Genomic DNA, 27869 nt, shown 5'->3' with positions numbered 1-27869 from the left:
TGTAGGCTATCTCTTTAACTGTGTAAAATCTTTGCGGTGTTTTGTCACGTACATCTAGTTGTGACTGGTTTGTACTGGTCTCGTGAGCATGCGCACTTGGTGTAAACAGGAAGAAACGACGTAAAGTAGGTTAAATCCACCCATAAAGAAGAGAAAATGCACGGACAGCCACGAGCGAGTGTTTGGTTTTTGTTTACATATTAGCCAAACTAAATGATGATTTGTATCACCTGATAGTAATTTATATCACAGCTTGTAAAACCGGTCGGGGTTTTTGTTTCGAAAAACTTGATAGATTCCTTGCGTTAGCTAACATTAGGCTCAGAGTGACGCGGTTTATTTCCACCAGGTTTGCCTGGCAGCATTCGCCTGCTGACCTACATTTGAAAATATTCCCTGGGTACTTCGCAAATTTCGTGACTTTTGTATCGAGCGAAACCTCGAAAAATGGTTCAAAAAGAAAATACGTTAGAGACTCCTCAAGTGGATGGTGAGCCGAGCCCCAGCCCAGTCTCCGGAGAGCCTTGTGCAGAGGCCCCTGGCCCGGTGGAAGAGACTGTGATCGGAGTCGAAACGACAGGCCTCAGAAAATTTATAAGCGGAGTCGTGGAAGGTAATGTTGGAGAAAGATTATGTATGTAGTTTGGTATCGTCACATATATAAATAAATGATAAATTTGTATCTTAAAATGCAAATATGCTGGTTAATAATAAAAAAAAAGACCCTTTAAAATGTCATAGGCTTACGTGTATATACAACACGATCTAGTTAATCGCATACAATCACAAGCTAGGCGTCGAAATGCTGCAGTAATTCCGCTGTCTGTCTGTACATAATGAACACAGTGCTACACTTCATGAATTTAAAAGGGACGTCTTTATTTGGGCACATTCCTGAGTAATTCAGAAGATCAGTATTAAGCACATTCAAGCACGTCTGCACCAAGGGGCAAATTGTCGAAGCGACTAAGCAGCTCGCTGTGCATGCAGGAAACGCACATCAGGACTGCAGGGTGCGTGGAAACTGAATGTCGTGTTTTCTAACGCAGGCTTTTATGGGCGGCCATGGACAATGGAACAGAGGAAAGAGCTGTTCAGGAGGTACTGTGGATCATTTAAGACTGCATGTTGACAGCATTATAGCAGGGTAACTCGGATTGTTTTAATGAGTCTGAAAAAATGATTTTCACAGGCAGCAGAAATGGGGACTGAATACATACCTTTACGCACCCAAAGATGACTGCAAACACAGAATGTTCTGGAGGGAGCTGTATTCAGTGGAGGAAGCAGGTGATTACCAAGAATGTCTTTGGGGAGAAGGGGGAATGATTGTATGATACTTTTAAAGTGAGCCAATAGCATATTAATTATAAATACACAATAATTTACACTTTTGTCTTTCTCCTGTCTCCTAGAGCAACTCATGACTTTAATCGGTGCTGCTAATGAGCATGGGATAGAGTTCATCTATGCCATTTCCCCTGGATTAGATATTACCTTCTCCAACCAAAAAGAGGTTTCTGCACTCAAGAGGAAACTTGATCAGGTATTGCAGCATTTTTATGAAGAACACATTGAAATCCTTCTTGATGGATATCTACAGCAGTTTTCTGTATTTTACTATGTCATTTCTTCCCTTTCAGGTTTCACATTTTGGCTGCAAGTCCTTTGCCTTACTTTTTGATGATATTGACCACAACATGTGCCCTGCTGATAAAGAAGTGTTCAGTTCTTTTGCACACGCTCAGGTTTCTATCACCAATGAAATCTACCAATATCTTGGCGAGCCTGAAACCTTCCTCTTCTGTCCCACAGGTAACTTGTTTTCCTTGTTTTTTGTACCTGCCTTATTTGCTCATTTTGTGTGTGTTTGCGCTACTTGCTCACTTATTTTTCTCACCGTCAAATTCAGAGTACTGTGGAACATTTTGCTACCCAAGTGTCCCTCAGTCCCCCTACCTCCACACAGTAGGAGAGAAGCTCCTGCCTGGCATTGATGTGCTATGGACAGGCAAGTCTAACAGTTGTCCTTGAAATTGCAAACCTATTCATACATGTCTATGTTGAAGACTTAAAAAGAATAATTATTTGGATATGTTGACTTTTCTGTAGGCCCCAAAGTGGTTTCCAAAGACATCACAGTGGAGTCTATTGAAGAGGTGTCAAAAATCCTGAGAAGAGCCCCAGTAATCTGGGACAATATTCATGCCAATGATTATGACCAGAAGAGACTTTTCTTGGGTCCCTACAAGGGCCGCTCCACAGAGCTCATCCCCAGACTGAAGGGAGTCCTCACCAATCCAAACTGCGAGTTTGAATCCAACTTTGTAGCAATCCACACTTTGGCCACCTGGTACAAGTCTAATATGAACGGTGTGCGCAAGGATGTGGTCATGAGTAAGCAACAGAGACTTCTTTCTTTTGTTTGTTTGTTTAGTTATTCTGCAAATTTCAAAGCATACCACAGACAGAAAAGATCCAGCTTGAAATGAGTGGGTAAAACGCCTAATAACAGATACCACAAGACTCACCCTAGATGTGCTAGAGAGAATAAAATGTACTTCATTAAGCAATAAGGAAGGAGGGGGAAAATGAAGATCAGTATCAAATAATTTTATCAAAACCCTTTATGCCTTTGAGGCAAAGGGGTAATTTAACAAAAATAAAACACACAGGGTTTTGAAAATTTGGGTGGGGGTGTACTTATAGTTAGCTGGGGAAATGTAACACCTGATGTAAGGTTTATCGAAACTAGGAAAACATTTCTGCAGTCTGGTTTTAATATACTGTACATCTATTTAAGCTAAGTAATGCTTATACAAGCGCACATGGAGTGAAAAGAATCCTGAGCATTGGATTTCTTAAACGCCTTTCATTAAGTTTAGGCCTCAGCTCCTCATATCAAAGTCTGAAGTCATGGGTTGGTACACAATCTTTAGTTACAAGGATTTTAAAGTTTCCAAAAGTGTCATTATCAGTATAATGCTTATTTTATGTTGATGCGGTATAATCTCTCAGTATGAAGTTACTGTCATCTTGCACTGAAATCCAGATTATTAATGGATGTACTTGTGTTTTTTCTCTCCCCACCTTGCCCCTTTACCAGCTGATGGTGAGGACAGCACCGTTTCTATCCAGATTAAGTTGGAGAATGAAGGCAGTGATGAAGAACTTGAGACAGACATGCTCTATAGCCCACAACTTGCTCTAAAACTGGCTCTCACAGAATGGCTTGGGGAGTTTGGTGTGCCTCACCAATACAACAGTAAGTTTAATCTCCATTTATTTTTTTTGTTAATAGAGTTTTTAGCAGCATCACCTGAAATGCCTAAAAACCATACCGTATGCACTGACACTCTGTTCTCACAGGCCGGCAGGTGCCTCAGAGTGGTGCCAAAGGCACGGGCATAGATGTGTCATCCATGACTGCTCCCTCTCTTTGCTCCTCAACAACGGTCACAACTGTGTTCCAGCAGCCCATCATGTCTCCAGCAATGCCTCCTCTGTGCCTGGATCCAATCTCACTGCCTTTGGCAAAAAGACCTCAGGAGGAAGAGGAGGTGGAGTTTGCATTATGACACAGTTGTAGCACTTGTGTGACCTTAACAAGTACTTTTAGCAATCGAGTTTTCTGTTCATGCAGCTCATCACCCAGTAAAAGAACCATTGGGTCATTGATTAAAGGGCTAATAATTAAAGTAATTGTCCTCTCTTTATAGTCTGGTACAATCCAGACAGAGGATTGTACCAGACTATCTACAGGTACTTTAACTTTTTACTGGGCATGTGCAGGTGGAGGTGGAAAAGAAGGATTCAGATGAGGAGCCCATGGAGATGGTGGTTGAGAAGCAAGATGAGGCAGAGCCAGAAGCCGAAGTTGACCCAGAAGAGAAGCATGCAGGTCCTATTTTAGCTGACAAGATGGCCGAGGACCTCAAACCTATGGATACAGACAAAGAGAGTCTGGCAGAGTCCAAATCTCCTGAGGAGTCAATTCAAGAGGACTCTGGTAGTGATATCGCCCCTATGCAGACAGATGATCAGCTCAAACAGGTGCTGCAAACATTAGTGAGTCATTTCTCCTTTATATCTGCATTTGAAGGCAAAAACCAAATTAAAATGCTTGCAAAGTCTCATTGCTGATTTGGGTCTACAGGAAGTGTTTGTACCAGGGCCCAACGAAAAGGCGCTGTTCACAGCAGAGCCTCTTACCCTGGAGGACCTGTGCTTGCTGGCAGAGCTCTTTTATCTGCCTTACGAACATGGACCCAAGGCCATGCAAATGTTAAAGGAGTTCAACTGGCTAAGAGCCAACAGCAGCGTCGTTAGTGTCAACTGCAAAAGGAGAGAATCTGAAAAGGTGGGTGATTTTACTGAAACGCGCACATGGAGTGTGTTCAGAGAAGGAGGTCCATTAGATGGCTAGTCTGTTATCAACTAACCACGCTGTTCGTGGTGCAGAAAACAAAATGGTGGCTGTGTAGTACCCATACTGCCCATTGGGTGGTGTGGTTATGACAGCAAATGATGTGCTTGCACTACAGTTTAGTGCTGTGCTTTTTGTGTAAACTATGACTTCCCTTTCTATGCAGCTTGTTTTGCTTTTAGTTACATATTCACACATCACAGTGGAAAAGTACAGTTGTAAATAATTTCAACACTCATGGCCTATTGGGACACTTGTATATGATATGATGTCATAAGTGACATGAGTGCTTTTTTTTTCTTCCTGCTACCACAACTCTGAAGTGGTTTAATGTTTGCCTTTTCCACCAGTATTTATCTTTTTCAAACATTGTGTTGAACACAGGTGACCGAATGGCAGTCACGGGCAGAAAAGTTTGAGGAGATGTGCTGCTCAGTCATCCAGATGTTCACACGGCTATCTAATACAGCTAACCGCACCATCCTGTATGACCTCTACCCTTACCTCTGGGACATCAAGAGCATCATTTCTATGGTCAAGTCTTTTGTCCAGTGGCTCGGTGTGTATAAGGGGAACCACGGGGTCCTTATTCTTAGAGAGCAGTAGTTTAGCGTAGAGTCCATTCAAGTGTTGTAATCCTTTACCATTCTCAGGAACACAGTTACATACAAATTACTAAAGCACATCATTTAAAAAAAAATAAATAAATAAATAAAAAATGAAAGAACAAACAGTGTAATGATGGATCATTTAGCTGCATGGTTTCCATTCTAGACCTGGACTATGTTATTTTAAGAATGATATGAGACAACAATCTGAATAACAGTAATATTTCTAATCTTCTGCATCAGTTAATGTAGGGTTAGTTTTTGGCAAATATCCCCAGCTGACATTGGTAGCAGGTTATTTGATTAGTTTAGAAATGGGTTAGGTCAAATGCATCACAGTTAAATGGATATAAATCTGTTAATTGCTCTTTAATTTGTTGATTTTTTTCTTCTTTTTTCTAATCTGACTGAATGCTGCTTGCACTGCTGCTGTGCTCCCTTTTTATTCCACAACAATTTGCTCCATGTTTGTCTAAACTGAGTATCTGTGGAGAAAATGTCCCAGCAGGGTTACTGCTGCTTGCTGTGTATCCAGTAACATCACTGCTGCGTTCCCACACAGACACTTGCTTCCATTTCTCCGTCTGTGGGGATGGGCACAGGGGAAATCCCAACCCCCCTCCCTTCCTCCATGCCCTAGCGCGCACGCGAGCTTGGAGAGCAAGTTGACTGACTCACTGTGGAAGGCCATTCTGGTGCATAAACAAGGATCAGAAATGTCTAAATTGTCCTTAATATGAATCGCATGCATATATTACAAGAAGGTTGTTGGATTTTTAAGCTACTGAATCATGTGCTCACTCTGTATCAGAGGAGAATGCATCACATTGTAAAAGAGGATATTCTTTCTTTCCCTCCCACTTTCATCTCTCTCTATCTTAAATTAGTCTTTCAGGTGATGTCCTGTGATACAGCATGAGTGACATGGAGTCTTCTCATGACATCTCCATCTTTTCATGGAGTGTTTGTTTGTTAGTCTGAAGCACCAGCATGGCCTGTAGGTTACTCCCTGTAACCCAGTTTCATTCACAGGTTTCTGTCCTGTCCGGCTATATGGTAAAGCTGAGGTCTCTGGCCCACAGTACACAGCAGGCAGCATACCCACACTGGCAAATCCACATTAAAAGTCCACACTGCCGGCTTGATGCTTCAGTAAATGGTCTTAAACGCTCAAGCCTCACCAAAGAAGTTAAAGCCCCATAAATATAGTTACCTGCATGAAGTTCCCAAATATTGACTTCTGCTTTTGCTATTAGTATTCATTTCATCAGTCCCCATATTTTCCCCCCTAGTGGAAGCTGTGCAGCCGGCACTTAGTCACAACCTCCCTGGTTATTGCACTGAGAACACTTACTAATAACTATGTTCTACTGTTTTCTCCCTTCACTATGTACAGATGGAAGAATCCACAGTACAAGTTTCTACTGCTATTGGATCGACAGTGGCCGATGTATGCACATGCAGGCGTTGTCTCTTTCTTATGTTCATGTATCAAATTGATATTTGTAGTTTTATTTTAAAGCTAAAAATTTAAAAGTAAAGGAATGATTTGGAGGAAAGCAAGCTGCCCTCTGGATGAAGTCACATTTTGCGCAGCGATTTTAAAGTCTGAATACTAAGTGTTAACTCCCAAATTTCTCTTTGGCAGCATCTCTCTAACTTGTTTTTTTTGTTTCTGTCAGTAGGCCTGTAGAATTGGCTCAGACCAGCCAGATGCACTCACTCAAGGGACCTTACACTTGGTTTTATTTATATTTAATATGTAATATTTCTGAGTGGACTCACCCTAAAAAAGAGGGGGGGGGCAGAAAGCCAAAAGAACAAATGTTCCATGTTATTCTGCATAAATGTCACAGTGCTGGATCGGTGCAGTTGCACTACATAATCGGCTAGTCTTTTGTGGTACCCTTTGTGGTTTTTAATCTGGATATCCAGGTTCCCAGTTCCTTCCTGTGGGTGCATCTGTATGCTGTGTTGTCAGTTCATCAAAGGAAATGTTTTAGGTATCAGGGAGAGATTCACATGTAAAGCACTGTTAGGTGTCCTGCACGCGCGCTGCATTTGTCTGGTCACATGACAGGGCTTCTTGTCAACCAGGGGTTGGTTTTTATTAGTAACTTGAATCAGAAGCTTGCTCATTTGTCTTTATATTGATTGGGCTTTAATAATAAGCTGAGAGGTCCTTTAAGTCTGGAAATGCTGATCATGCTGCCTCTCGTCTTCCTGGTTTTTAATGACTTGTGCTGCCCCGTCATGTGACAAGGCAGATAAAATGAGAATGTGACTTCACACAAGGTGCTAATATCAGTGGGGTGACGGCAGCTAAAGCTTACTTTGGTAGCCCATAGACAGATTTTATTTTTTATCTCCCCCCCCCCTCTCTCTCTCTGTATTGGTCATGAAGTCTGTCAGCTTCTCAAATGAGAATTACCCTCCTGAAACACTGAAAATGAAAGACCTGCATCAAATAACTTGCCACGTGGACACCATGTCACATGGAGCTTTTGGGTAACGTTTTGCATTTACAAAGGTGCAGAGCAGTTTTTTGTAAAAGTAATGTGCATCTTGCACAAGATTCCTTCTAGCATATATAAGCTTTAGATGCTTGAGCCCCATTTGATTGTAAAATATATTCTCTACATATAATTCCAAATTGGGTCCTTTTTTTATGTTTTAATGATTTAAAAAAAATAAAAATAAAAATTCATCAATATTTTGCTATTAGATATATATGACCCCCTTCATTCTCATCTCCCCACTCCCTTCATCTGTATCAGAGAGCCCCATCCTGTGGTAACAATGTCCGCTTGGCTCTGCTCCTAACAGGGTGTCGTAGTCAGTCCTCAGCACAGTTCCTTAGAGGAGACCAAGAGCCATGGGCCTTTAGGGGAGGTCTAGCAGGAGAGTTCCAGGTATCTAATGCACCGAATTTACAGCAATCAAATGGAAAAAAAGAGAAAAAAAAGAGTGCTGTGAGCAAAGACGACGATGGTATTATGTGCGTAGGTATGAAGGGGTTTGGTCTGTCAAAGGTGAGCTGATTGCAGTGAGTTATGCTCACGACATCCAGGCTCCATCCCCTCCACTTGATCTCCAAATATGTTTGTGCCCTGGCATTACTTTGGGATATTGGCAGTATCTGTGAGGGGAGTGGGTGACCTGAATTCCATGCTGGGAGGGGAAAAAGACAAACAAACTTAAAGCCAGTGTTTGGCGTGGCATCTTCTGATGGTGTTGCTGCTCATGATCAATTTTGGTTTCTTTCAGCAACTGCCGAAGGAGATGCTGCTTTTCCCTGGCGCATGCAGCGCAAGCGAGTATGGTTAGGTTTTATTTTCATGACATATCATTTCTTTGCAGGAAAGCACAGCGCTCAAAGCCAGCCCTTTGCGAGCGCACGCGCAAGCATCGCAGCGCCAGCGAGAACGCAAGCAGGTACGCGATGAGAGAACTCCATGATTAAACACATCAGTCCAGTCTAAAATGGTGTTTCCAGCCCAGACTCCCAATGGCAACCAAAATGCTGTTGAGTGACTCAGTTGGCAATCATTTAATTCCCCGTTTTGGGTTTTTTGTTGCTTGGAGTTCTCTCGGTCTTTCTGCGCTAGCATCATTATTTTTCTCAACAGGAGGGTCCTGCGCAGCGAAGTATTGCGATGCCTTACAAAAGGGAAAGGAGCATCTCCTTCAGCCAGTAAAACCTTAGTCAGACCAAAACGCGAGCCTTTTTTTTTCTTTTTGTTATGTTTGCAAATGTCTGTTTGTAGTTGGTGCTGTGTTTCTTTAGTGAAAATGAGAAAGATGTGAGGTTTGCTCTTGTTGTCCACTGTCAGGTCAACAAGGAACAACACTTTATATACTTAAGTTGTCTTCAGACTCCAAAGCACTTTTCTGTCTTTAGTTCCTTTTGGGTTGATAGTGGTTCAACTTGGCAAACACACAGTGAGGCAGTCAGCCAGACTAGCACGACACCTTTTCCCTGTGAAACTGACCCTCCTTATTTTGATATCCACAGCGATTGTTGCCAATAGATGGGGCAAACGATCTTTTCTACCAACCTCCACCTTCATTGCCAACCTCAAAAATCTATACCATAAGGCCGTGCTTTCCCAAAGATGAGGTGAGATACTTGTTGGTTTTGTTTTTGTTTTGTTTTTTTAGTTAAGCCAAACTCCTGTAGTCCTTTTTATAACAGTTGTCAAGCACGGCAAAATTGTCTTAGTGTTACCATAAAAAGCTGGAATGTCTTGAAGGAATTTCGTTAGCTTTGGCACGTTTACTTGTTAATTGATTAGGTTTGCTTGTTAAATGTCACAAAACAGTTTGTCACCAGACCTCAGATATTCGTATAAGTATCCTGTCGTCTTCCCCTCATTTCTCATAAGTGTGATGTGACAAAATAATGAAGTTGCAACATGTCTGTGTCTTGGACATCCAAATGTTTTGTATGAAATTGATTTCCTTCTGGAAAATCCCTTCTAACTAATATGTGACCATATTTTGTATTTCGTCACTTATTTAGTTCCTCTGAGTCTTTATTACATTATCTAGCAAAAAAACCCCACCCTATAAGCAGTTTTTGCCAGGCCTTCAGCACTTTTTCAAATTTTGATGACCATGAAGCTGCGTATGGCCGACATGCGTTGAACACATTAAAACAAATGAAACAAAAAATGAGACGGTAACATTGCATTCACAGGGGATGTTTAAATTAAAAAAATTAAATTAAAAAAAATGTGGGATTTATTATAAATATTGGATTTTTGTCTTTATATTGATTGTAGTGAAAAGCTACAAAAGTCTGGACCAATATTAATGTAAACTGCAAGCTGAGTAATTCGCAGAATCCATATAACTTATGAGTCACTTATTCAAGTAGAGTTAAAGTTGCTAAACTTGGTGTCAACGCAACTGTTTCATTAACAGCTGTTATCGGTCTCATTATGCAGACTGCAGTCTATAAAATATGTAAAGAGATGTACTGTGAAGGCACGGAGGATGTACCATTCTCTGATGACGATCCTGACCTCATAGGAGACAGGTAAGAAAAGGCACATGCATTTGTTTGCAGTCAACACATTTCCCCATTCCCCTTATTAAGGCTTTAATCTGTGTTCACAGGTTAGTAGGAGGTCTCCTGACACTAAGTTCGGACTATGGGTTTGTGTTGGAGGATGATGAAGGGATCTGTGGTTATGCTCTCGGCACCGTAGATGTTAACCCCTTTATCAAGAAATGCAAGTTGAGTTGGATTCCCTTCATGCAAGAGAAATACCACAAACCTGACTGTGATAAGGACCTCACAGAGGCTGAGGTATGCTTATAATCCATTTCTTTCTGTCATAATATTGAGCGTCATGATTGTGCGTCCTTTTATTAAGATTACTAAAGCACTCTTTCATTATTGTAGAAGATGATACTGAGTTTCCATGAAGAGGAGGAGGGTCTGCCGGACTCTTTCCTCTCCAACTTTCCCTCTCTCATCAAGGTTGACGTTCACGCCAAAGTCACTGACCCCAGTGTGGCCAAAAGCATGATGGGCTGTCTGTTATCTTCTCTTAAGGCCAACGGTAGGTAACAGCCAATCGTGTCTTTAGCCTCCTGCCTCATAACCACTCCATAGAAGTATTGATTCATTAAGTTTATTTTTCAAGTTTTAGTAAAGTGGAAAACAAAGGTTCACTTATCTACATGTAATGTGTGCATGAGGCCAAAGTCCAAAACGACCAGATTAGAAGCCTAGATGACTGTTTTTTATCATAAAGGCTTCTTTACCCCTTTTAGATTTAATGTAAATAAACCAAGGATAGTGAAGTTTGGTTCTCTTTTCTGTGTCCTTTCTCTCTCAGGATCCCACGGCGCGTTCTGTAAGGTTCGACAGACTGATAAGCGAATGTTGGACTTCTATAGTAAGCTGGGATGCTTTGAAGTGGCCAAAATGGAGGGCTTTCCTAAAGACGTCATCATTATGGGCCGTAGCCTTTGAAGAAACATCCTGCGACAATGACGGACAGAGCGAGTTGACATAGTTTAAACGTGTTTGCTACCTTCATGAGAAAACTTTCATGGTGATTTTTATACCACGTTACCAATCTGGGCTCTTTTTAGGATTTGTGTGGAAGCACAGCGGATGCCTGTGCCCCCCCCTTAGATGTTTTGGCTCTACTGGATTCAGCACGTCAAAGGCCAAGGAGTGATCTGTAATCTCTTTCACTCAGTAACACACAAGTGGAACCCCTTCTCTGATCCCACTATTCCTTCCTAGGAGGAAGGAAGGAAAGAGGAAGGAAGAGATGACTCCTTGAGACCTTCTTAACCCACCTCCTTTTTTTTTTTTTTTTTTTTTTTTTTTTTTAAATCCAGTGGCCATTACATGAATTTTACCCGCATGCCTGAAATCAGCGTCTGTATCTGAAGGTGAAGGCTGAGCTGTGAAATGAGGGTAGCCCGTATCTAGTGTCGTAACTACCGCTACATCCTGCTTTCCCAGATGTGACATGGAGAAATGGTATAGTCATTGGCTTAGGTGGAACATCTTTATGCAGGATGTGAAGTGCTGTTTGAGAGTTTGCCTTTCGTTTTCACATCATGGTATTTTCGGTCGCTCCACCACATACTTGGAGATGGATGCCTTTTAGGTAGTGTGTTTCTGACAAAATTGATCTGAAGCACTGTGTGTGTACACATGAAGGGTGAACAGTTGTAGCTTTTTAAGGTTTTGCCAAGCCCTGAATTAAATTGTTGCCACAGGCCAACAAAGCAAACGTCAAAGAGGAGGTCCTTTTGAATTTCTGTTCTAGTAGTAGACATTTGAAAAGCAATAAAAGCTTTCATGTGTTCATTAACATGTTTTTCAGCCATTGCCTTTTTGTTCCTTGCCTTATCATTTTAGCTTATAATTTCAAACACAGCTAGAGATGGCACGTTGGCCTCGTTGTTTTTCAAATTCCAGAGATGTAGCCTCACACTCACAGTAACGCGTCTTGGTTTTTGCTCTACCAGATCCATAACGCAAGCACAGAAACCCTTCAGTAAACTAAGCTGACTAAAAAGCTGATATTGTACCATTTTTAGTTAAGTTAAATTCTACATTTACCTAATATTGTTGAAATGTTTGTCTTTCTAACTTTGCGTAGTTAAAATGTCAAATTTACCGCAGTTTGTTTCGTTCCTGTTTGAAAGCACGAATGTTTAAATCAACACTTTCTGAGAGTAGTACACCACGGGACCAAAATGTGTTAGGCTTTTTGCGTTGCTTTGTTTTTTTTCTTTTGGTTGAAATGATGAAGAATCCGAAATCTTCTGTTCCTCCACTAATATGAAACTGCTCATTTCACCAGACCTGACGGGCAAATTCACTCATGTCATCCCTTAATGCATTGTTTCAGCGTTGCATACCGGTAAATGTATTTTCAGCTGCGTTTCAGCGAGGCGCTCTTGGGATCACTGAGGTTGTTGAATCCTGTCACCAAATGTGAAAATGGCAATGGTTTCAACACTGTTTAGTTTAGTTGACGTGGTTTGGAGCAGAAATTCATACCCTTCCTCCCTCACAAGCTCTTCATTGAATGTGTTTTTAAGTCAAAGCTATAATTTGCTTTTATGAATTTTTTTTTTTTTTTTTTTTTTTTTTTCTTTTAAAAAGCACTTTCACTCATAGGAGTGTTTAACCGGTTAACTGAGGATCTGTGGTTGTTACTCAGTAGCTGCCTGCCAATGTGATGTTTTGAAACTGTGCATTCATAATGTGCATGAGTTGTAATGGATTTGTTGTGGCAGATGCTAGGAAAAAAAAATAACCTCATCTTCATGCTACATAGAGGAAGAAGCATGCCACTCAGCCCTATGAGTATAATACTGTTGTTCTCAGACAGTCTGTAAACTCTGTCGATCATAAAGTGTTATTTTGTTTTCTATATTGAAACTGCTGCCAGCAAACTGACGCTGGTTTAGTTAATCCCTTGTCCTGTACAGCCGTTTTACCTGTCAGCCAGGTGTGAAACTCGCCCACGGGATCTGCTATCTGTCTGCTGAAACAGCAGTATAATTTTCACACTTGTCTTAAATGGTTCATTTTGCAGTTTGCTGATGCTTGGGCTTTCTCCTCTGCCAACTAGATTTGATTAATACTTGGCTGTGAAAGAGAAAGGGCTCCAGTGGTAGATTTTCAGTTAAGGGGTGGGGGGGATCATTAAAGTGAGTTTTCCATTGTAAAGTTTGTATGTAAAGTATATAAAATGGAAAAACTAATAAACGATAAGTGACTGTTGCTTTGTTCTGTGCGCCACTATTTATCTAGAAAAAAGAAAATTTTATATTTATATATTTATATATATGTATTTTTTTTTTAATAAATACCTGTCTGCAGTGACAGATTTCATGTAAGGTTTTTAGAAGTAAAGGGAAAGTAATATCTTTACATAAAGGAATATTGACCCGTTCAGATGGGTCAGAAGTGACCTTTGGTTTAATGTCCTTGTTAAAAGAATCTTTATTGCAAACAATTATGTAATAATCAACAGCCAGCGGTTAGGTTCACCTGTTCAACTAGTCATTAAGGCAAATATCTAATCGGCCAATCACATGGCAGCAACTCAGTGCCTTTAGGCATGTAGACATGGTCAAGATACCTGCTCAAAATCAAACCAAGCATCAGAATGGAGCTAAAAGGTGATTTATTTATTTATTTTTTTTTTTTTAAGTGACTTGAAATGTGCAATCTGTGATGCCAGACAGGCTGGACTGAGTATTCAGAAGCTGGTTATCTACTGTGATTTTTCCCAAAGTAATTTCTAGGGTTTATAGAAAGTGGTTTTAAAAATCTAAATCAGTGAGTAGCAGGGTTTTTTTTGTTTTGTTTTTTACGTAGAAATGACTTGAGGTCAGAGGAGAATAGCCAGACTGCTTTTGAGCTGATATGAAAACAACCATAACCACTGATTTACAACCAGTGTGTGCACAAGAGCATCTCTGAACACTGAAGCAGATGGCTTACAGCAGCAGAAGACCATGCTGGGGTGCCACTCATGTCAAGTAAGGACAGGAACCCAAGGCTGCAAGTTACATGGGATTGCCAGAACTGGAAAAAACGTTCTGGATTTCTGCTGCAACATTTGTAATGGTATGATCAGAATTTGGCATTAAAAAGCTGAAAGCACGAGCTCATTCCTGCCTTGTATCAAAGATTCAGGCTCCTGGTGGTAATGGTGTGACGGGTGTTTTCTCTGCACACTTTGGGCCCCTTAGTACCAACTGAGCATCATTTAAACACCAGTCTGAGTATTGTTGCTGACCATGTCCATCCTTTTATGACCACAGTATGTCCATTTTTGATGTCTGCTTCCAACAGGATAACACTCAATGTCACAAAGCTCAAATCATCTCAAACTGGTATCTTGAACATGACACTGAGTTCACTGCACTTAAATGGCCTCCACAGTCACCAGATTTCAACAACAGAGCACCTCTGGGATGTGACGGAACATGAGATTCCCATCATGGATGTGCAGCAACTGTGTGGTGCTGTCATGTCAATATGGACAAAAATCTCTGAGGAAGGTTTCCCCCTGGGTGAATCTATGTCACGAAGACAGCTCTGAAGGGACTAAGTTTAAGCAGATATTATTAGCATTAGCAGATAGTATTGTTCACCTATAATATTCTATATTTCACTGTATTTTACATTAAGTTAAATAGTTTTTAAGTTTATTAGCCACCGCTGTGAATCAGCTCAGGTAAATGAGAAGTTCATCACGTGTTTTACTCAGTCAGCGGCAGCGCCTGATTTCTGTAAAAGGAGGCACGGGCGCGCACTGATGACGTATCAGGCACGCGTGTAGGCTGCGACGTGCTTGTTATTTATCGTGGAGAGTTCATTAGACAGGAAAGCGCCAGCAGAATACTTAACTTTTACCGCTTCTGCAAAATGTCTTTCCACGACGATGAATCCTCGGACGTCGGACCGAGCGGTCAATCCAGGCTGGAGAGCTTCCTCTTCAGTAAGGGCCTGTTAAACAGTCTGTCAGAGATGTTCTGTAGGCGCACACGTGGGTTTCTGCTGTGATGTTCCTACAGAAATTTCTCCCTCCTTGTTTTACTGGGGATTTTGTTTTGGGTTGTTTTGTTTTGGGGGGGGGCGGTGTTAATAAAAACCGTTGTCATTTAATTGCCGGTCTTACTGGTATTCCAGGTTGCGAGCTGTCCTCCAAAGTACCTTTCTACACTTTCCAAGGAGATGAGGAGGAGGACCTGGAGCACTTCCTTGAACTCAGAACAGTATGTACAGTTTTGTTACCATCATTGGGATTTACCAGCGGCACGAACACACCAGTCAGTCACACTTTAGTCTGTCCGCAACAGTGATGTTCGGTGTTGTGATTGCTGCAGGTTTGCTTGGGTAACGGTGCCAAGGAGGAGAGCAATGTGGTGGAGGTGACAGCCATGAACCACCAAGGAAAGACTATCTCGGTGCCCATTGCCAACCTTCACATCAAGTGTCTCCCCATGGTGTGTAAACTGAGGCTGATGTGCCACACAGCTGAAGTTTGATCTGTCTTAACTTTGATGCTTTCTGTCGTCAGGTGAGTCTGGGAGAGTTTGAGCTGAAAGCCCCAGTCACCATCCGACTCAAGGCCGGCACAGGGCCAGTTTCTGTCAGTGGGCTACACCTTATTGGTAATACTCTACTTTCTTTGTGCTTTAACACTTTAACACTGCCAGTACTGACATTCTAAGAAGCTCACTGACAATATCTCATCTGTTTTCAGCCCCTTCATTGTATTTATATCAAAATGATAGTAATCAGTGAATAATAGGAACTGATCCAATGCAGGTACTCTGCTTTTCAAACTGAGTTGGCTGACCCAAATAAACATGCAGCAGGAATTTTGTATTTTTATTTGTAGCTGATTATAAAAAAAATTGAATTCCTCTGCTTGACATTTAAGGAAGTTAATTAGAGTAATTCTTGGCTGCAGTTGATTGGTTGACCTATTGGTCTATATTAGGGATGGGCAACAGTTTTTCGCAGTGTGACGTGGATAAAATAAAGCAACGAGCCAGACATTCAAACGTCTAAGTTCCAATATGTCGCCCCTAACCCTGAATTATTCTAAACTGCATGAATTTTGGTAGGCATAACATGTAAGAATAATGTCCTTGTTTCAAAAATCAAGAGCTTTCTTCTAGAAAGTTTGGATAAAACAATCTGCTGAAATCCTGTGTCAGCTTTTAATTTTCTATATTTTAAGTGTTTAAGTGAAGGCGTTGTAATTAATAACTGGGGGAAAATGATTTGCACACAAGTGAAAGCAGTGCCGAACAACATCTATAAATATGGATCCTCATTTTTATTTATTTTATTTATTTGCTGGGAGGCAGGGCTTGTTTAGTTTGCCTAAAACTCTTCCCCCCACGAAAATGATGTTTAACCAATTCCTCCTGTTCTACAAGCTGATTGGGAATCCCAGGTATTTAACCTCCACTGGGGTTATCACCTTGGAGGCGGTCCTGACACTTCTACGTGAACCTGAAAATCAAGCTTAGTTGCCTTCGGCTTAAGTGCTTAACACCTATGATATTTTGAAAAAGATCTTTTGTACCTCACAGCTTTTGAAAAACGACAGTCTAAAGCGGCGGCTTTGGGATCCAAACGCATTTAATTTTCAATACAGATGAATGCCATGAACGTCCTGTATAGTGAAACACCTGGAGTAACCTTGGTGCTCCCTCACCCTGCTAGACAAAAGGTTAAATATGTCTCTGGGCAATAAAACTTTGTAAAAGAAATCTGCAACTTACATCTTACAATTTTATTTCTTCTGCTGTTTCAAGTTAGTGTGTGCGTGAGGGTCAACTGTGAGGGCACATTCAGTAAAGCGACCTTTCTGGCCCTTAAAGAGTTCACCATTTTCTATGTTTTTTTTATTCTTTTGTTCTTTCAATATGAAACAAAATAACAGAACATTTAAGGGCCGAGTCTCACACACGCAGTCGAGATGGTGGTACCAGGATTCGGTGTAACACGGTGAGCTGACATTTTCTCCTGATCTTCTCAGCCACACAGGTCGAAGACTCCGATTTGTCTGAGGAAGAAGATGAGGAGGAGGAGGAAGAAGAAGAGGAAGAGCTGCCTGCTATCAAACCAGCAAAGAAGAAGCAGAAGCAATAGGTGGAGGGTTCACCGATGGATTTGTTTTGTTTTGTTTTTCTGAAATAGCTCACTCTCTGATGCATTTTAAGAAATAACACTTTTTTTGTACCAGACGGACACATTTTACAAAGTTCCCACTTCTTCCACACCAGCCGCGTGAACGCTGTGTGTGGTGGCAGCTAATGGTGCAGTCGGAGGAATCACGACTGGCTTTGATGTTCTCGCCTCTCCTCGGTTTCTCACTGCGAGCGTTGCAGCAGTGTAACTCACTTGTAGAAGAACTGTTTGTTTTTTTTTTTTGCTACCCACAGTTTTATACTGTATATAATTCAGTCACCACTGAAGGTAGTGGAAGAGGTGTCTTTTTACCACCAGCGGATCCCGGTATTGTTTAAAAAGGCCGATCTGGTAAAAAATAAATAAATAAAAACGTTGTCGTCCACTGATCAGACGGGAAAGAAAATGCGTTCCAGCTCAAACCGAGTGGTGCAGACGGATGATGATGTGCATACGTCTTGATTCGTAGGAGTGTCACCCGATTCCTGCCAGTTGTAATATCAGAATACTGTTTTTCTACGTGATGTTTCAATCCTAAATGTGAAGATTTGTACTTACAGTCAGAACAAGAAAGCAATTTTGTCCAAATAAATGAGAAATCCCAGCACAGTAAATAAAATCCACAGTTTGTCTGTTTGTGGTTTGCTTTCTGTTAGCTCGGAAACTTTGTACAATTTAGGCCAGCGCTGCTTTTTTTTGTTGTTCTCCAAAGGTTGATTCTGTTCATCTGGACGTAGCGTTTTCAGTGGGAGAAACAGAAAAGAAGCAGTCGGCTGAGACTGAAGAAGTCACTTGGATGAGTGACAAAACATTTCTCCCACTGAAAACGCTGCGTCCAGATTAACAGAATCAACTTTTGGAGCTTTACTTACCTGGATGATTGAGCATGCATCAAGATGTTTTTTTTGGGGTTTTTTTCTCAAATGTCTTTGTTAAAGCTCCTGAAACTACAGCCATCTGAAATATTCTTATTTAGCTCAGAGCTGAACCTCTGCTCAAAGTCTTGTCTAGCACATCCTAAAGATTCTCAGTGTGGTCAGCATCTGTGGTCCAGTCTGTGTCTCATGGTTACCGATCCTACTACTACTACTACTGCCCGTCACCGCTCCCAGGGTATGGGCTGCCAAAGGTAGGTCTCCAGAGATTTCTGTCCTGGGCCATTCTTTCCAGCTGTAGCCCATCTTTTTTGCCGGCCCTCGAGGCCTGGAGTTCAACACCTGTGGCGTAAAGCATACCCTACCCAGCGTCATCTTCTCTTCCTGATTTCCTTCTCTACTGAGAGTTGACAGGTTCCTTTCCATAGTTTGATGTTCCTGATTGTGTCTTGCCAGCGAACGTGGAGAAACCTGAGACAGCTGTTGAGGAATGTCTAGATTTCTCTTTTTGAGGTTTTATTTGTCTTCCAGGTTTCAGCCCCGTAGAGCAGTACTGACTTTATAGTTCGAGTTGAACAGTTGGATCTTGGTAGTCGGGGTCAGCTCTCTCCAGGGGGCTTCCACTAAGGATGATTGTGATGTAAAAGGCTGGATCAGCTTCCTGATCCAGCCTTTTACAATTTAAGCCTGATAAATCTCAACATTGTCATCTTGGAATATGCCCAATGCTGTCAGGAAAGAAAGAAAAAAGGTCAATCCCAAATATTCAGGCAGCTGAAGCTAGACCTCTAGTCTAATGGGAGGCTCTTATCTGCACTCTCCAGTAAAAAGAAACATGTTGGCATTTATTTTGCCGGACAGTGCATATTCAGTTCCAAAGTATATCTCTTTAACTGTAATAAAAGGTTTTCAAAATGATCATATCCAAAACTCAATTTGGCAGAAAGGAAGTAAAAGCAACAAACAAGCAACAGAGAAATACAAAATAGAACCACAAGCAAAAAGACGGGTCCATAAAAATTCGTCCAACTGCAGTTAACTCTAGCCTGCGCAACAGTACTCGCCAGGTTGTCCATAAACCACCAACAATAGAGAGATCGGGGTGTTTGAAGGGTGAGAATGAAAATAGCGAGGACAGTAAAAGTTTTATGAAGGCAGATACAGTCAGCTTGCATCCTGAATTAGCTTCATATTATCTGCAGGAGTACTTTTGTGTAAAGGCAAGATCTTTGCAGGGTAGCTGGAGCGAACTGTTGAACCTGCAGGTCAGAGCCACCTCACTCAACCTCACTGATGTCCATTGTGCTTAGAATGTATCTGAATATACAGCCTTTGAGAGCTTCCTCATCACACATAATGCACTTTTGAATGTGTTTCTTAAAATGCTTCACTGTATAAGAGTTTATCTGAATGATAACGGTTGTTTGCCAGTAAACCATTCAAAGTCCATTCAAAAGTTGTCAGTCAGCATGCATAAAGATAAGACAAGAGGAAAAGGACATCATTGGTGAACCCGACTCAACTGTCAGCTGGACGTGCTTTGTTCACTTTATCAAGCCGAGCAGCACCTCTGAGGATGAAATATGAGGACAATGTGAAAGTGCAAAAACCTGCAGTCCCAATTTGGCCACTTGTATGTCTGTTTTGTTTTTTTTATGTATTCAATACTCACAGACTTACTGGTTAAATATCCAAATGAAACCACTTACAGCCCAGTATTTGCCACTGGATGTTTCTTCGTTCCTATGATTTGTAATACCATGTGCCACATCATCAACACACCCATCTAGTTTTTCTAACTAGATGGGTGTGGTTCTTAAGAGCTTTAAACAGAAAAGGTACCTGGACTTAAGTATGTGAAGACGTTTCACCTCTCATAAAAGAGGCGTCTTCAGTTCTAAAAACAAAAGGTGGAGAGTCCCAGGTAGCAGGTTTACCAGAGAAGCTCATGAGAATTTTCTCCAAGAACGACCCACCAGTGCCCTTCAAATCCAGCCATATCTTTAGAAATAAACACTATATCCCGAGAAAAAAACTCCCAAATACAAACTAAATAAGACAGTGTATGCTGTGCAGTGCAGTGAGGAGTACTTGGATTGCTACACAGGAGAGACCAGACAGCCACCCCACAAACACATGGCTCATCATAGAAGCTCAGCTGTACACCTGCACTTAAAGCATAAAGGTCATCTATGTCCTCCTTTACTGTGAACGACCATCATTGAACAGAGGTGGTGTTTCAAGACACCAACTGTCAGCCGCCTACAATGCAGTCTTTGAGAACCCTTCCCACGCACTTCAAACCCGATTCAGACTTAGCCTCAGGTGACCTCAAAGGTCACATTATATAGTAGGGCAAGGTTCACAGTGGTTTCACACTTAACCCCCAGTGATGGTAATCACCAACGCCTTTTTCCACACCTTGATTCATGTGATGACACACATGATCAACAGCAGGTCAACAACCACCTCCAAAGGGGACAACCCCCACTAAGGGTTAAATACCTGAGACTCTCCACCTTTTGTTTTTAGAATTGAAGAAGCCTCTTGGATGAGAGGTGAAATGTCTTCACACACTTAAAGAAGTCCGTTTGCCTTCTTTTTTCAAGCCTTTAAGACTACCATGAACTGGAGAACCTACACAGCCATGCATACCGATTGGTTACTTGCAAAATACATAAACTGCTGTCCAAAGTTTTGCCAACTTATTTTTTTTATAGTGAGTTGGAAATTGTAAAATCCTTTTAAACACAGACATCTATACTGATCATCTCTTCACAGTGACGGGCAGCAGTCCCACAGAAGAAAAGCTGAGGGAGCGATTGCTTACAAGCAGTACTGCCAGATGTCCGAAAAAGGCTAACGCCACCACAAGCTATGCTGCCACTACGGTGACTTGAGAAATGGGCACCTGTGCAGCTCCCTTGACGACAGCTTTCTGCTACCTGCAGACCAGTAAAGCCATCTTTTTCTCTAGTCTGTGAGGGGAAAAAACAACACATGCACTAACCCCACATGACGTTACATTACCTGCTCTGGATTTTGGATGAGTGTATGTGTCACACCTTTTGGGAAGATTCACCAGATTCCACACCACTACAGTTTAAAAACCTCGGTGATGCGTCACACAGCAAATCAGCGTGTAACAGTCTTCCAACTAGTTAATGTCACCTTCACTCAGAGCAGGTGGTGCTGCTTCTTATTTTCTGACTCATAAACCACATCCAACTGGTCGGTGCTGAGTGGGAGTTTTGTGAACCTTTGCAGCACTTTTATTGCTTATCAGGGTTTTATGGTCCAGCATCTGCGTGGTGCATTAAACGCTCACTTTCAAGTAGAGGTTACAGCTGTGTCCAGAGCAGCGCTTGGGTCTGTGACAATATACTGACTAACACAGGGAGGCCAAATCTACTGCTGAAACCCTCCTTACCGTCACAGACATTTGAGGGACAGTGGAAGTATATCATCATTTTTTTTCACTGAAACACTTTCACAAGGGATCACCACACCCGTGTTGCCACACCAAGTAGCTCTGCATGTTTAGTTTGACAGATTTCTTTTTTATGCCAGATGCTCTTCCTGATGTAAATCCAGAGGAATTTCTGTCTCCTCCCAGGTAAATGTGTAAGCCACATGGTTGATTTGTGATTTTATTCATTGTTAGTCACCAGTGAGTGGAAAGTACCATGAAATACAATGGAGAAAGCATCCAGCTTGATCTTTGCCAAAGCTTAGCTCACCATAGAAATGGCTGATACTGAGTCACTAATTTCTTTCATTAGCTCATTGAAAGCTAACGAAACAGAAAGCTGCTGGTGGATGATGCTGGGTCTCACGGGTGGGGAAAAGAGGCACTGATACGTGTTGGGACTGAGCAGGTTAAATATGTAATTTGACTAAGTTTAATGAACATGATTTTTATAGGGCAAATTTAAAAAAAAAAAAAAAAAAGGACAAAAATGTTATTGTGATGACATTTACTTCGCTAAAATTTAACATGAATTATTTTGGCATTATTAGCTTTTTTTTGCATATGAAGATGGGCATGCAAAACGCATCTGAGAACCACTGGCATATGAAGAGATCACACAACATAGCATCAGTCTTCACTGCTGGAACAGGACTCTTTAAAATATGACTATATCCTGCAAACGTGCAGTTTGGATCGTAGCTCTAGACCCTGCTGAACTTGGAGGTCCTAGATAAACCATGTCTGACATGCATCGACCGGAGAGGTCAAAGTTCAGCTGTGCTGGTAATGAAGGAAGTGTCATTTGTCAGCCCACAGCTGTTCACCATTTCTCTGACCCGATCCTGCATGAACTGGATGATTATTAACCCTACGAAGGCTCATTCATCTATGATGATAACCCAGGCCTAATCTGAACCATATGCTATCAGAAAATGTTAATTATTTTTTTGGGTTGTGAATCAGGACACAAAGCAACAGGCCAAGGAGGGCTAAACAGTTTGGCTTGTTTTCCAAAACCACTGTAGTGAGAACTATGTAAACATGGCATTAATGACTAACATCTGTAGCCTATTCCTATCTAAAATATATTCTCCTGTAAAACAAACACTAATAATGAATAAATATTTAAATCAGAAACTGTATCAAGTTCCTTATATTTATGACTTTTTCTGTTTTTTTATGTATTATATATAATATATTTATCATATGTTGTGTTATATATGCATAGATCATAGATAAAACATAGCTAAAGTATATTTCGCTGTCAAATAAAAATGGATATATAGTATAGTAGTATAGTATAGATAAACTAGCCCTTTACTGTCATTGCACATAAATATCTGTTTACAAATACTGAAGATACACAACAGAAATAAAAAGGGAAGACATGATTGAAAACAAAAATGATAAGAAATATCCAATTTAATACATCGCTTACTTGAAAAATAAAACATGTGTTCTGTTCATTTAGCTAATTAATTAAAAGTGCATGGATCTTTCCTGTTCACATTTTTCTAATGACGAACACAAAACATTTTGAACGTGGTGATGAAATGGAAGGAAAAAAAACATCACATTGAGCAGAAGTAAGTTATCTATTTCCAAAGCTGAAATTAGGAATACCTGCTCACAGGTATTAACACAAATGCCTATACCTATACTCAGGCTGTTCAGAGTATTTCTGATCTGAGTATTTCTGATCTACTGGGATTTTCCCACACAACCACCTCCAGAGTTTAACGAAAATGGTCCGAAAAAGAGAAAATATCCAGTGAGCGGCAGTTCTCTGGGGGGAAATGCCTTGTTGATGTCAGAGGTCAGAGGAGAATGGCCAGACTGGTTTGAGTTGATAGGAAGGCAACTGTAACTCAAATAACCACTTGTTACAATCACGCTGTGCAGATGAACATCAGTGAACGCACAATGCCTCGAAGCAAATGGGCTACAGCAGCAGAAGACCACACTGGGTGCTTCTCCTGTTAGCCAGGAACAAGATTTAAGGTGCATCTACCCTTTTATGACCACACTGTATCGATCTTCTGATGGCTGCTTCCAGTTAGGTAATACACCATGTCACAAAGCTTAAATCATCTCAAGTGGCTTCTTGAACATGACAGTGAGTTCACTAAAATTGCCTCCACTGTAACCAGATCTCCATCCAATAAGCACCTTTCATATGTGTTGTCTATTAAAAGGGGAGCAAGACGTCACTAGCGAGGTATAGCTAACAAAGTAGTAGGTAACTGCATGTCTTCCTGAGAAACCAGCATGTACGGTAAAGTGAAACTGATGCTTGTTTGGTAAATACTTGGCTGAAACTCAAATTGAAAGTGAAATCTACAAAGCTCACATTTAATGCCGCCATTTGCAACAATGATGTTCAAGTTTGACTTTAAAAAGGTTTTCATTCAAGTAAAATTTCAGTACAGTTCTTATTTTGATCATTTCCAAACCAACCTTTAACCCCCCCCCCCCCCCCCCGGCAATGGTTCACTCCAAGAGTACAAGAGTAAAGACACTTTAATAGTTTGCACCTCTGACACTTGAGTGTGTCACTAGTGTAGCACAAAGTTCCTATGGCAACGACTGACATCACTTTGTACTGTCTCTAATTAATCCAGCTTGTCTCCGTGAAAGATCTCTGACACGTTCAAAAGCACTGATCTCACATGTCTTCATATATACACAGCCAAAAACACAAATATACACACATATATGCACATCCACTGATTCTGCTTACCTGCATTTATACATCCTCCTTTGCTTATTTTCACTGTTTCACTCTAACATGCATTGCATGAATGTTGCCTGTTTCCCTGCAGCTCAAATTTGACAGAGGGCTGGTTTATGTTAGAATGATTTCCCCGAGCAAAAATAGACCTGCAGATCAATAAACATTGGCTACAGATTTTTGTCTTTGATGTTTGTGCACTTGTGTGTGTGTGTGTGTGTATGCACTGCTATCCTGGATTAGAGTTTTGGCACAGATTTCAAAGGTCTTATCAGATGAAGGTTAGAATTCTGCTTGGTTGATGAATGGCCGCTCCGTATGCATTCAACTGGGCATGTTCATGTTCCTGTCAGTGTTAATGGAAGGACTGTTAAAGCTTTGTGTGACAAATGCATTTCTGCCATACTGTAAGTTAGTACATAATGCATCCATGTCATCCACCTCTAATATCCACCGCTGAACTGGAACAGGCAGGGCGGTTACACAAGCTGGAAGCTGTGCAAATGCATTTCTGACTATGTCAATAATACTAATCAAAGGTCTGAGTAACAGAGGAAGTCAAACCGTACCCAGCTGAAAAAATTCACTAGATCTGTTCAGCTGTTGCACACTCCATTGTGTTCACTGTGAAACACAACGTAAAATCATTTTAGAACATTTTCTCCTTTACGGACGTCATTGCACCCTTTTTGTGGGAATCCAAATTGTGGTCAGGTGCATCCTGTTTACTTTAACTGTCCTTGAGCTCTGCTGGAGTCCACCTGTGGCAAACTGGCAAACTGATTAGCCATAGTTTAGAAAGGCACACACCTGTGTATATAAAACTTCTACAATTCACACTGCACAGCAAGACAATAGCAGCCATTATGACTGGAAACTGCATTGAGGTGCTGGTTCTAAATCCATTTATAAAGGTTTGAGTGGTTATTAGGAGAAACACCCAAGTAACGGAATGACCAGGGCTTTTCTTAGAGTCAGCCAGACTAAGTAGGATGTCTGAGTAAATATTTAATTGGTCTGGTATGTGACCAAGAATTCAGCACTTATTGCAAGAAGACTTCAGATGTTTTCTGTAGAGATCGGAGAACCTGCAGGAAGTTTGACCGCCACCAGACGCGAGCAGTTCTGAGTAAAAGACACATAACAGTCTGCTTCATGTGTCTCAAATCGCATGTAAAGGATGTCTGAAAATAAAAACTCAGCAAACATGTAGAATCGTGTTTGTGGGACACAGGCACTGCTGTTGGATGGTCTTCTTTGCAGCTGGGGTCAGAAAGCCCGACAGGAAGGATGAGGAAAAGGATTCTGGCTAAATGCATGTAGGTCTTGCAAGATACCATCGCCAGAGTGCATCGGCTTTGGGAGAGTGGGAGTCGCCTTTCATGACAACAGTCACCCAGTGTTCAAAAGGTCATCCATCCCCCCATCTATTCTCTGTACTGCTCCCAATCGATGATGAGGAATAGCCCCAAACATATAATAAAATGCTGGGAATACAAGGAAGTCTTAAGCCAAGGGGAGGAAGGTCAGCCATTCTGGGGATGACTGAACTGCTGTGTTATTTCCTTTTCTCGGGACAGTTATACTGGTATTTCTGGATTACAGTGGGAGTATCTGTGAAGCTCAGCAAAGACTCTCTCTGGTCCTGGGTGGGTCAGAAACCACACACACACACACACACCCACACAAACACTAAGTTGTGTATGCACATTCATGGAAGAGTACCACCTTCTAATAAATGAATGATCAACAGATATATGTTTACTGACATGGATTTATTGTCATCACAATCCTCTTGCTCTTACCAGACAAACTGGGGAGGTTGTAGATTTCTTTGACTCGTCATCACAGAGGTCACTTCGGCATCCCTTAAGCTGACATCTGTATTACACCCAAAAGAAAAGTGGTCTCAAAACAAGTCTCAGACTGTAACTAGTGGAGCAGAATTAAACCGTTTAAAACATCTTTGGCAAGATCTGAACTTGTCAGTTTGTACACGTTTGTTATCCACTTTGACAGAGCTGTCACAGAGAATAAAATAAACTATCTTAAGCCAGGTGTGCAAAGATTGTAGCCTAGAAGCTCCAATTATTGCCAAAGGACAAGTAAAAAGTATAAAGAACTGAACACTACTTATATGAATGATTTTTAGTCAGTAATACATTCACTAACCACTCTGAAACGTGTGGTTTAGTGTGGCTTGACACAGAAAAGGGTGCCTGAATACTTTCCAAGTCACTGTCTCACTTTCAGCTCGGGCTGTGATGCAAATATTGCAGTTATTACTGGCATTAGAGGTTGCAAACATTTGTCAGAGTATCAAGATCATATCATACGTAAATAGACCCTGAGGATCAGAATTAGTAATAAATGTCGGGGGAGAAAAGGAGAGAAAGAGTTCCTACCTTGACTCCAATATCTCTAGTCACTGGCAAAAGCATACAAACAACAGCTGCACAGTTTCCTGCACACTGAGCACACGTACTGCAGGCTCATGTCCTGCTGCAGGCAGGGGCGTGTTGTTCTCATACATATACAGCCCCGACACACCTGCCACAACAGAGCACAGCTGTCAGCGCATCAGCCTTTACCCTATACGTGACCTCGCGGAGCTCTCACACAAGCCTAATTATGCACATATACGATGCAACGCACTAACCGCCTGATTGTGTGGCGACACCTGAGCACACATTCACTTATAAAACAGGATTCAACTCGCCTGCACAGAGCCCGCACACAAGGCAACGCAAACCAAGAACAAGCATACCATAGAGGCTTTTCATCCAGCCCCGTGTTTGTGCCTGTAGTTAGGACAGGGCAAGAGAGAGAGAACGATTCAACAAAATTTCCAATTCTTTTATGAGACCTAACAAAAAAAGAAAAACAGCACATGCAAACCCCGCTCTATAGAATGGATCGTTGATTTAATAGGGCTCTATAAATAAAAATGATCATATGGATAAAATGCTCCTTTGGAACATCTGCTGTATGTTTTATTAATAACACACACACAGAGCGAGAAGGGACAGTGAACAAGGGGAATGCTAATTGGCTTACACACAAACACACACATACGCACATTGTCAGATTGCCACACTGTAACTAAACCTCAGCTCCTCTCACTCCTCTCCCTAGTGCATTCGCTGCTAAAGGGAGGCCGAGTTATCATGGAAGTGAAACAGATTTCAAAGAAGACAAAAAAACAACAACTAAAAAAACTAAAAGCAGACTGGACCATATAGGAGGGAGCAAGGTTTTATAACCTATAAATAAGTGATGTGCCTTACCATTGCTACTCCCCCCTCGACCCTGACTTTGCTGCCCCCACCACCCCAAGCTCGCTCCTGCTATCTCGCTAAATGGGGGAGGGGAACAATGAAAGGAGTATGAGTGACAGATAAGTAGATCCTCATTAAAACTCTGCGCTTATATCATCCTCCGCTCTAACCCTCCTCTCCTCCTCTGCATCGAGCTCTGGAAAATGATAGAGGAAGGGAGAGAGGAGAGGGAAGGTGCTGCTCATTGGTTATTCCTGTTCTCTGACCTAAC

General features: G+C 41.4%; 2 protein-coding genes across 5 annotated transcripts; both read left to right on the top strand.

Annotated features, from left to right (window-relative positions):
- The first annotated feature begins 88 nt into the window (after positions 1 to 88).
- oga (O-GlcNAcase) lies at positions 89 to 13303 on the top strand. Of its 4 annotated transcripts, none has more exons than XM_084947948.1 (19): positions 89 to 613; positions 1050 to 1101; positions 1193 to 1290; positions 1416 to 1546; positions 1644 to 1815; positions 1913 to 2011; positions 2113 to 2397; positions 3107 to 3265; positions 3370 to 3560; positions 3793 to 4053; positions 4157 to 4360; positions 4811 to 4985; positions 6431 to 6484; positions 7861 to 7946; positions 9050 to 9154; positions 9984 to 10075; positions 10156 to 10348; positions 10445 to 10604; positions 10884 to 13303. In XM_084947948.1, exons 1-19 carry the CDS (start codon positions 448 to 450, stop codon positions 11018 to 11020), a joined length of 2820 nt encoding a protein of 939 aa, XP_084804074.1. In that variant the 5' UTR covers positions 89 to 447; the 3' UTR covers positions 11021 to 13303. The 4 variants fall into 4 exon arrangements, with proteins under 4 accessions (XP_084804074.1, XP_084804073.1, XP_084804076.1 ...); XM_084947947.1 differs by having other exon boundaries at positions 3793 to 4068; XM_084947950.1 differs by lacking the exon at positions 6431 to 6484.
- Positions 13304 to 14845: 1542 nt separating this feature from the next.
- On the top strand, positions 14846 to 17878 carry npm3 (nucleophosmin/nucleoplasmin, 3). Its single transcript, XM_084947951.1, has 5 exons — positions 14846 to 15032; positions 15224 to 15309; positions 15421 to 15540; positions 15615 to 15708; positions 17091 to 17878. Exons 1-5 carry the CDS (start codon positions 14960 to 14962, stop codon positions 17201 to 17203), a joined length of 486 nt encoding a protein of 161 aa, XP_084804077.1. The 5' UTR covers positions 14846 to 14959; the 3' UTR covers positions 17204 to 17878.
- The last annotated feature ends 9991 nt before the right edge of the window (positions 17879 to 27869 follow it).

Source organism: Perissodus microlepis, chromosome 13, assembly GCF_051167445.1.
Source record: "Perissodus microlepis isolate ML-2025 ecotype Zambia chromosome 13, ASM5116744v1, whole genome shotgun sequence".
In the NCBI taxonomy this organism is placed as follows: Eukaryota; Metazoa; Chordata; class Actinopteri; order Cichliformes; family Cichlidae; genus Perissodus; species Perissodus microlepis.
The sequence above is the reverse complement of the archived record's forward strand: the minus strand, read 5'-3'. Positions and strand labels throughout refer to the sequence as shown.

What these genes read in the sequence shown, in the direction of transcription:
- oga (XM_084947947.1), top strand. Translation starts at nt 448, where the DNA reads ATGGTTCAAAAAGAAAATACGTTAGAGACTCCTCAAGTGGATGGTGAG. An exon ending in AAAGGAGAGAATCTGAAAAG is followed by an intron (nt 4,361 to 4,810) that starts GTGGGTGATTTT and finishes TGTTGAACACAG; the next exon opens with GTGACCGAATGGCAGTCACG. An exon ending in CCTGACCTCATAGGAGACAG is followed by an intron (nt 10,076 to 10,155) that starts GTAAGAAAAGGC and finishes CTGTGTTCACAG; the next exon opens with GTTAGTAGGAGGTCTCCTGA.
- npm3 (XM_084947951.1), top strand. Translation starts at nt 14,960, where the DNA reads ATGTCTTTCCACGACGATGAATCCTCGGACGTCGGACCGAGCGGTCAA. An exon ending in ACATCAAGTGTCTCCCCATG is followed by an intron (nt 15,541 to 15,614) that starts GTGTGTAAACTG and finishes TTCTGTCGTCAG; the next exon opens with GTGAGTCTGGGAGAGTTTGA. An exon ending in CAGTGGGCTACACCTTATTG is followed by an intron (nt 15,709 to 17,090) that starts GTAATACTCTAC and finishes TGATCTTCTCAG; the next exon opens with CCACACAGGTCGAAGACTCC.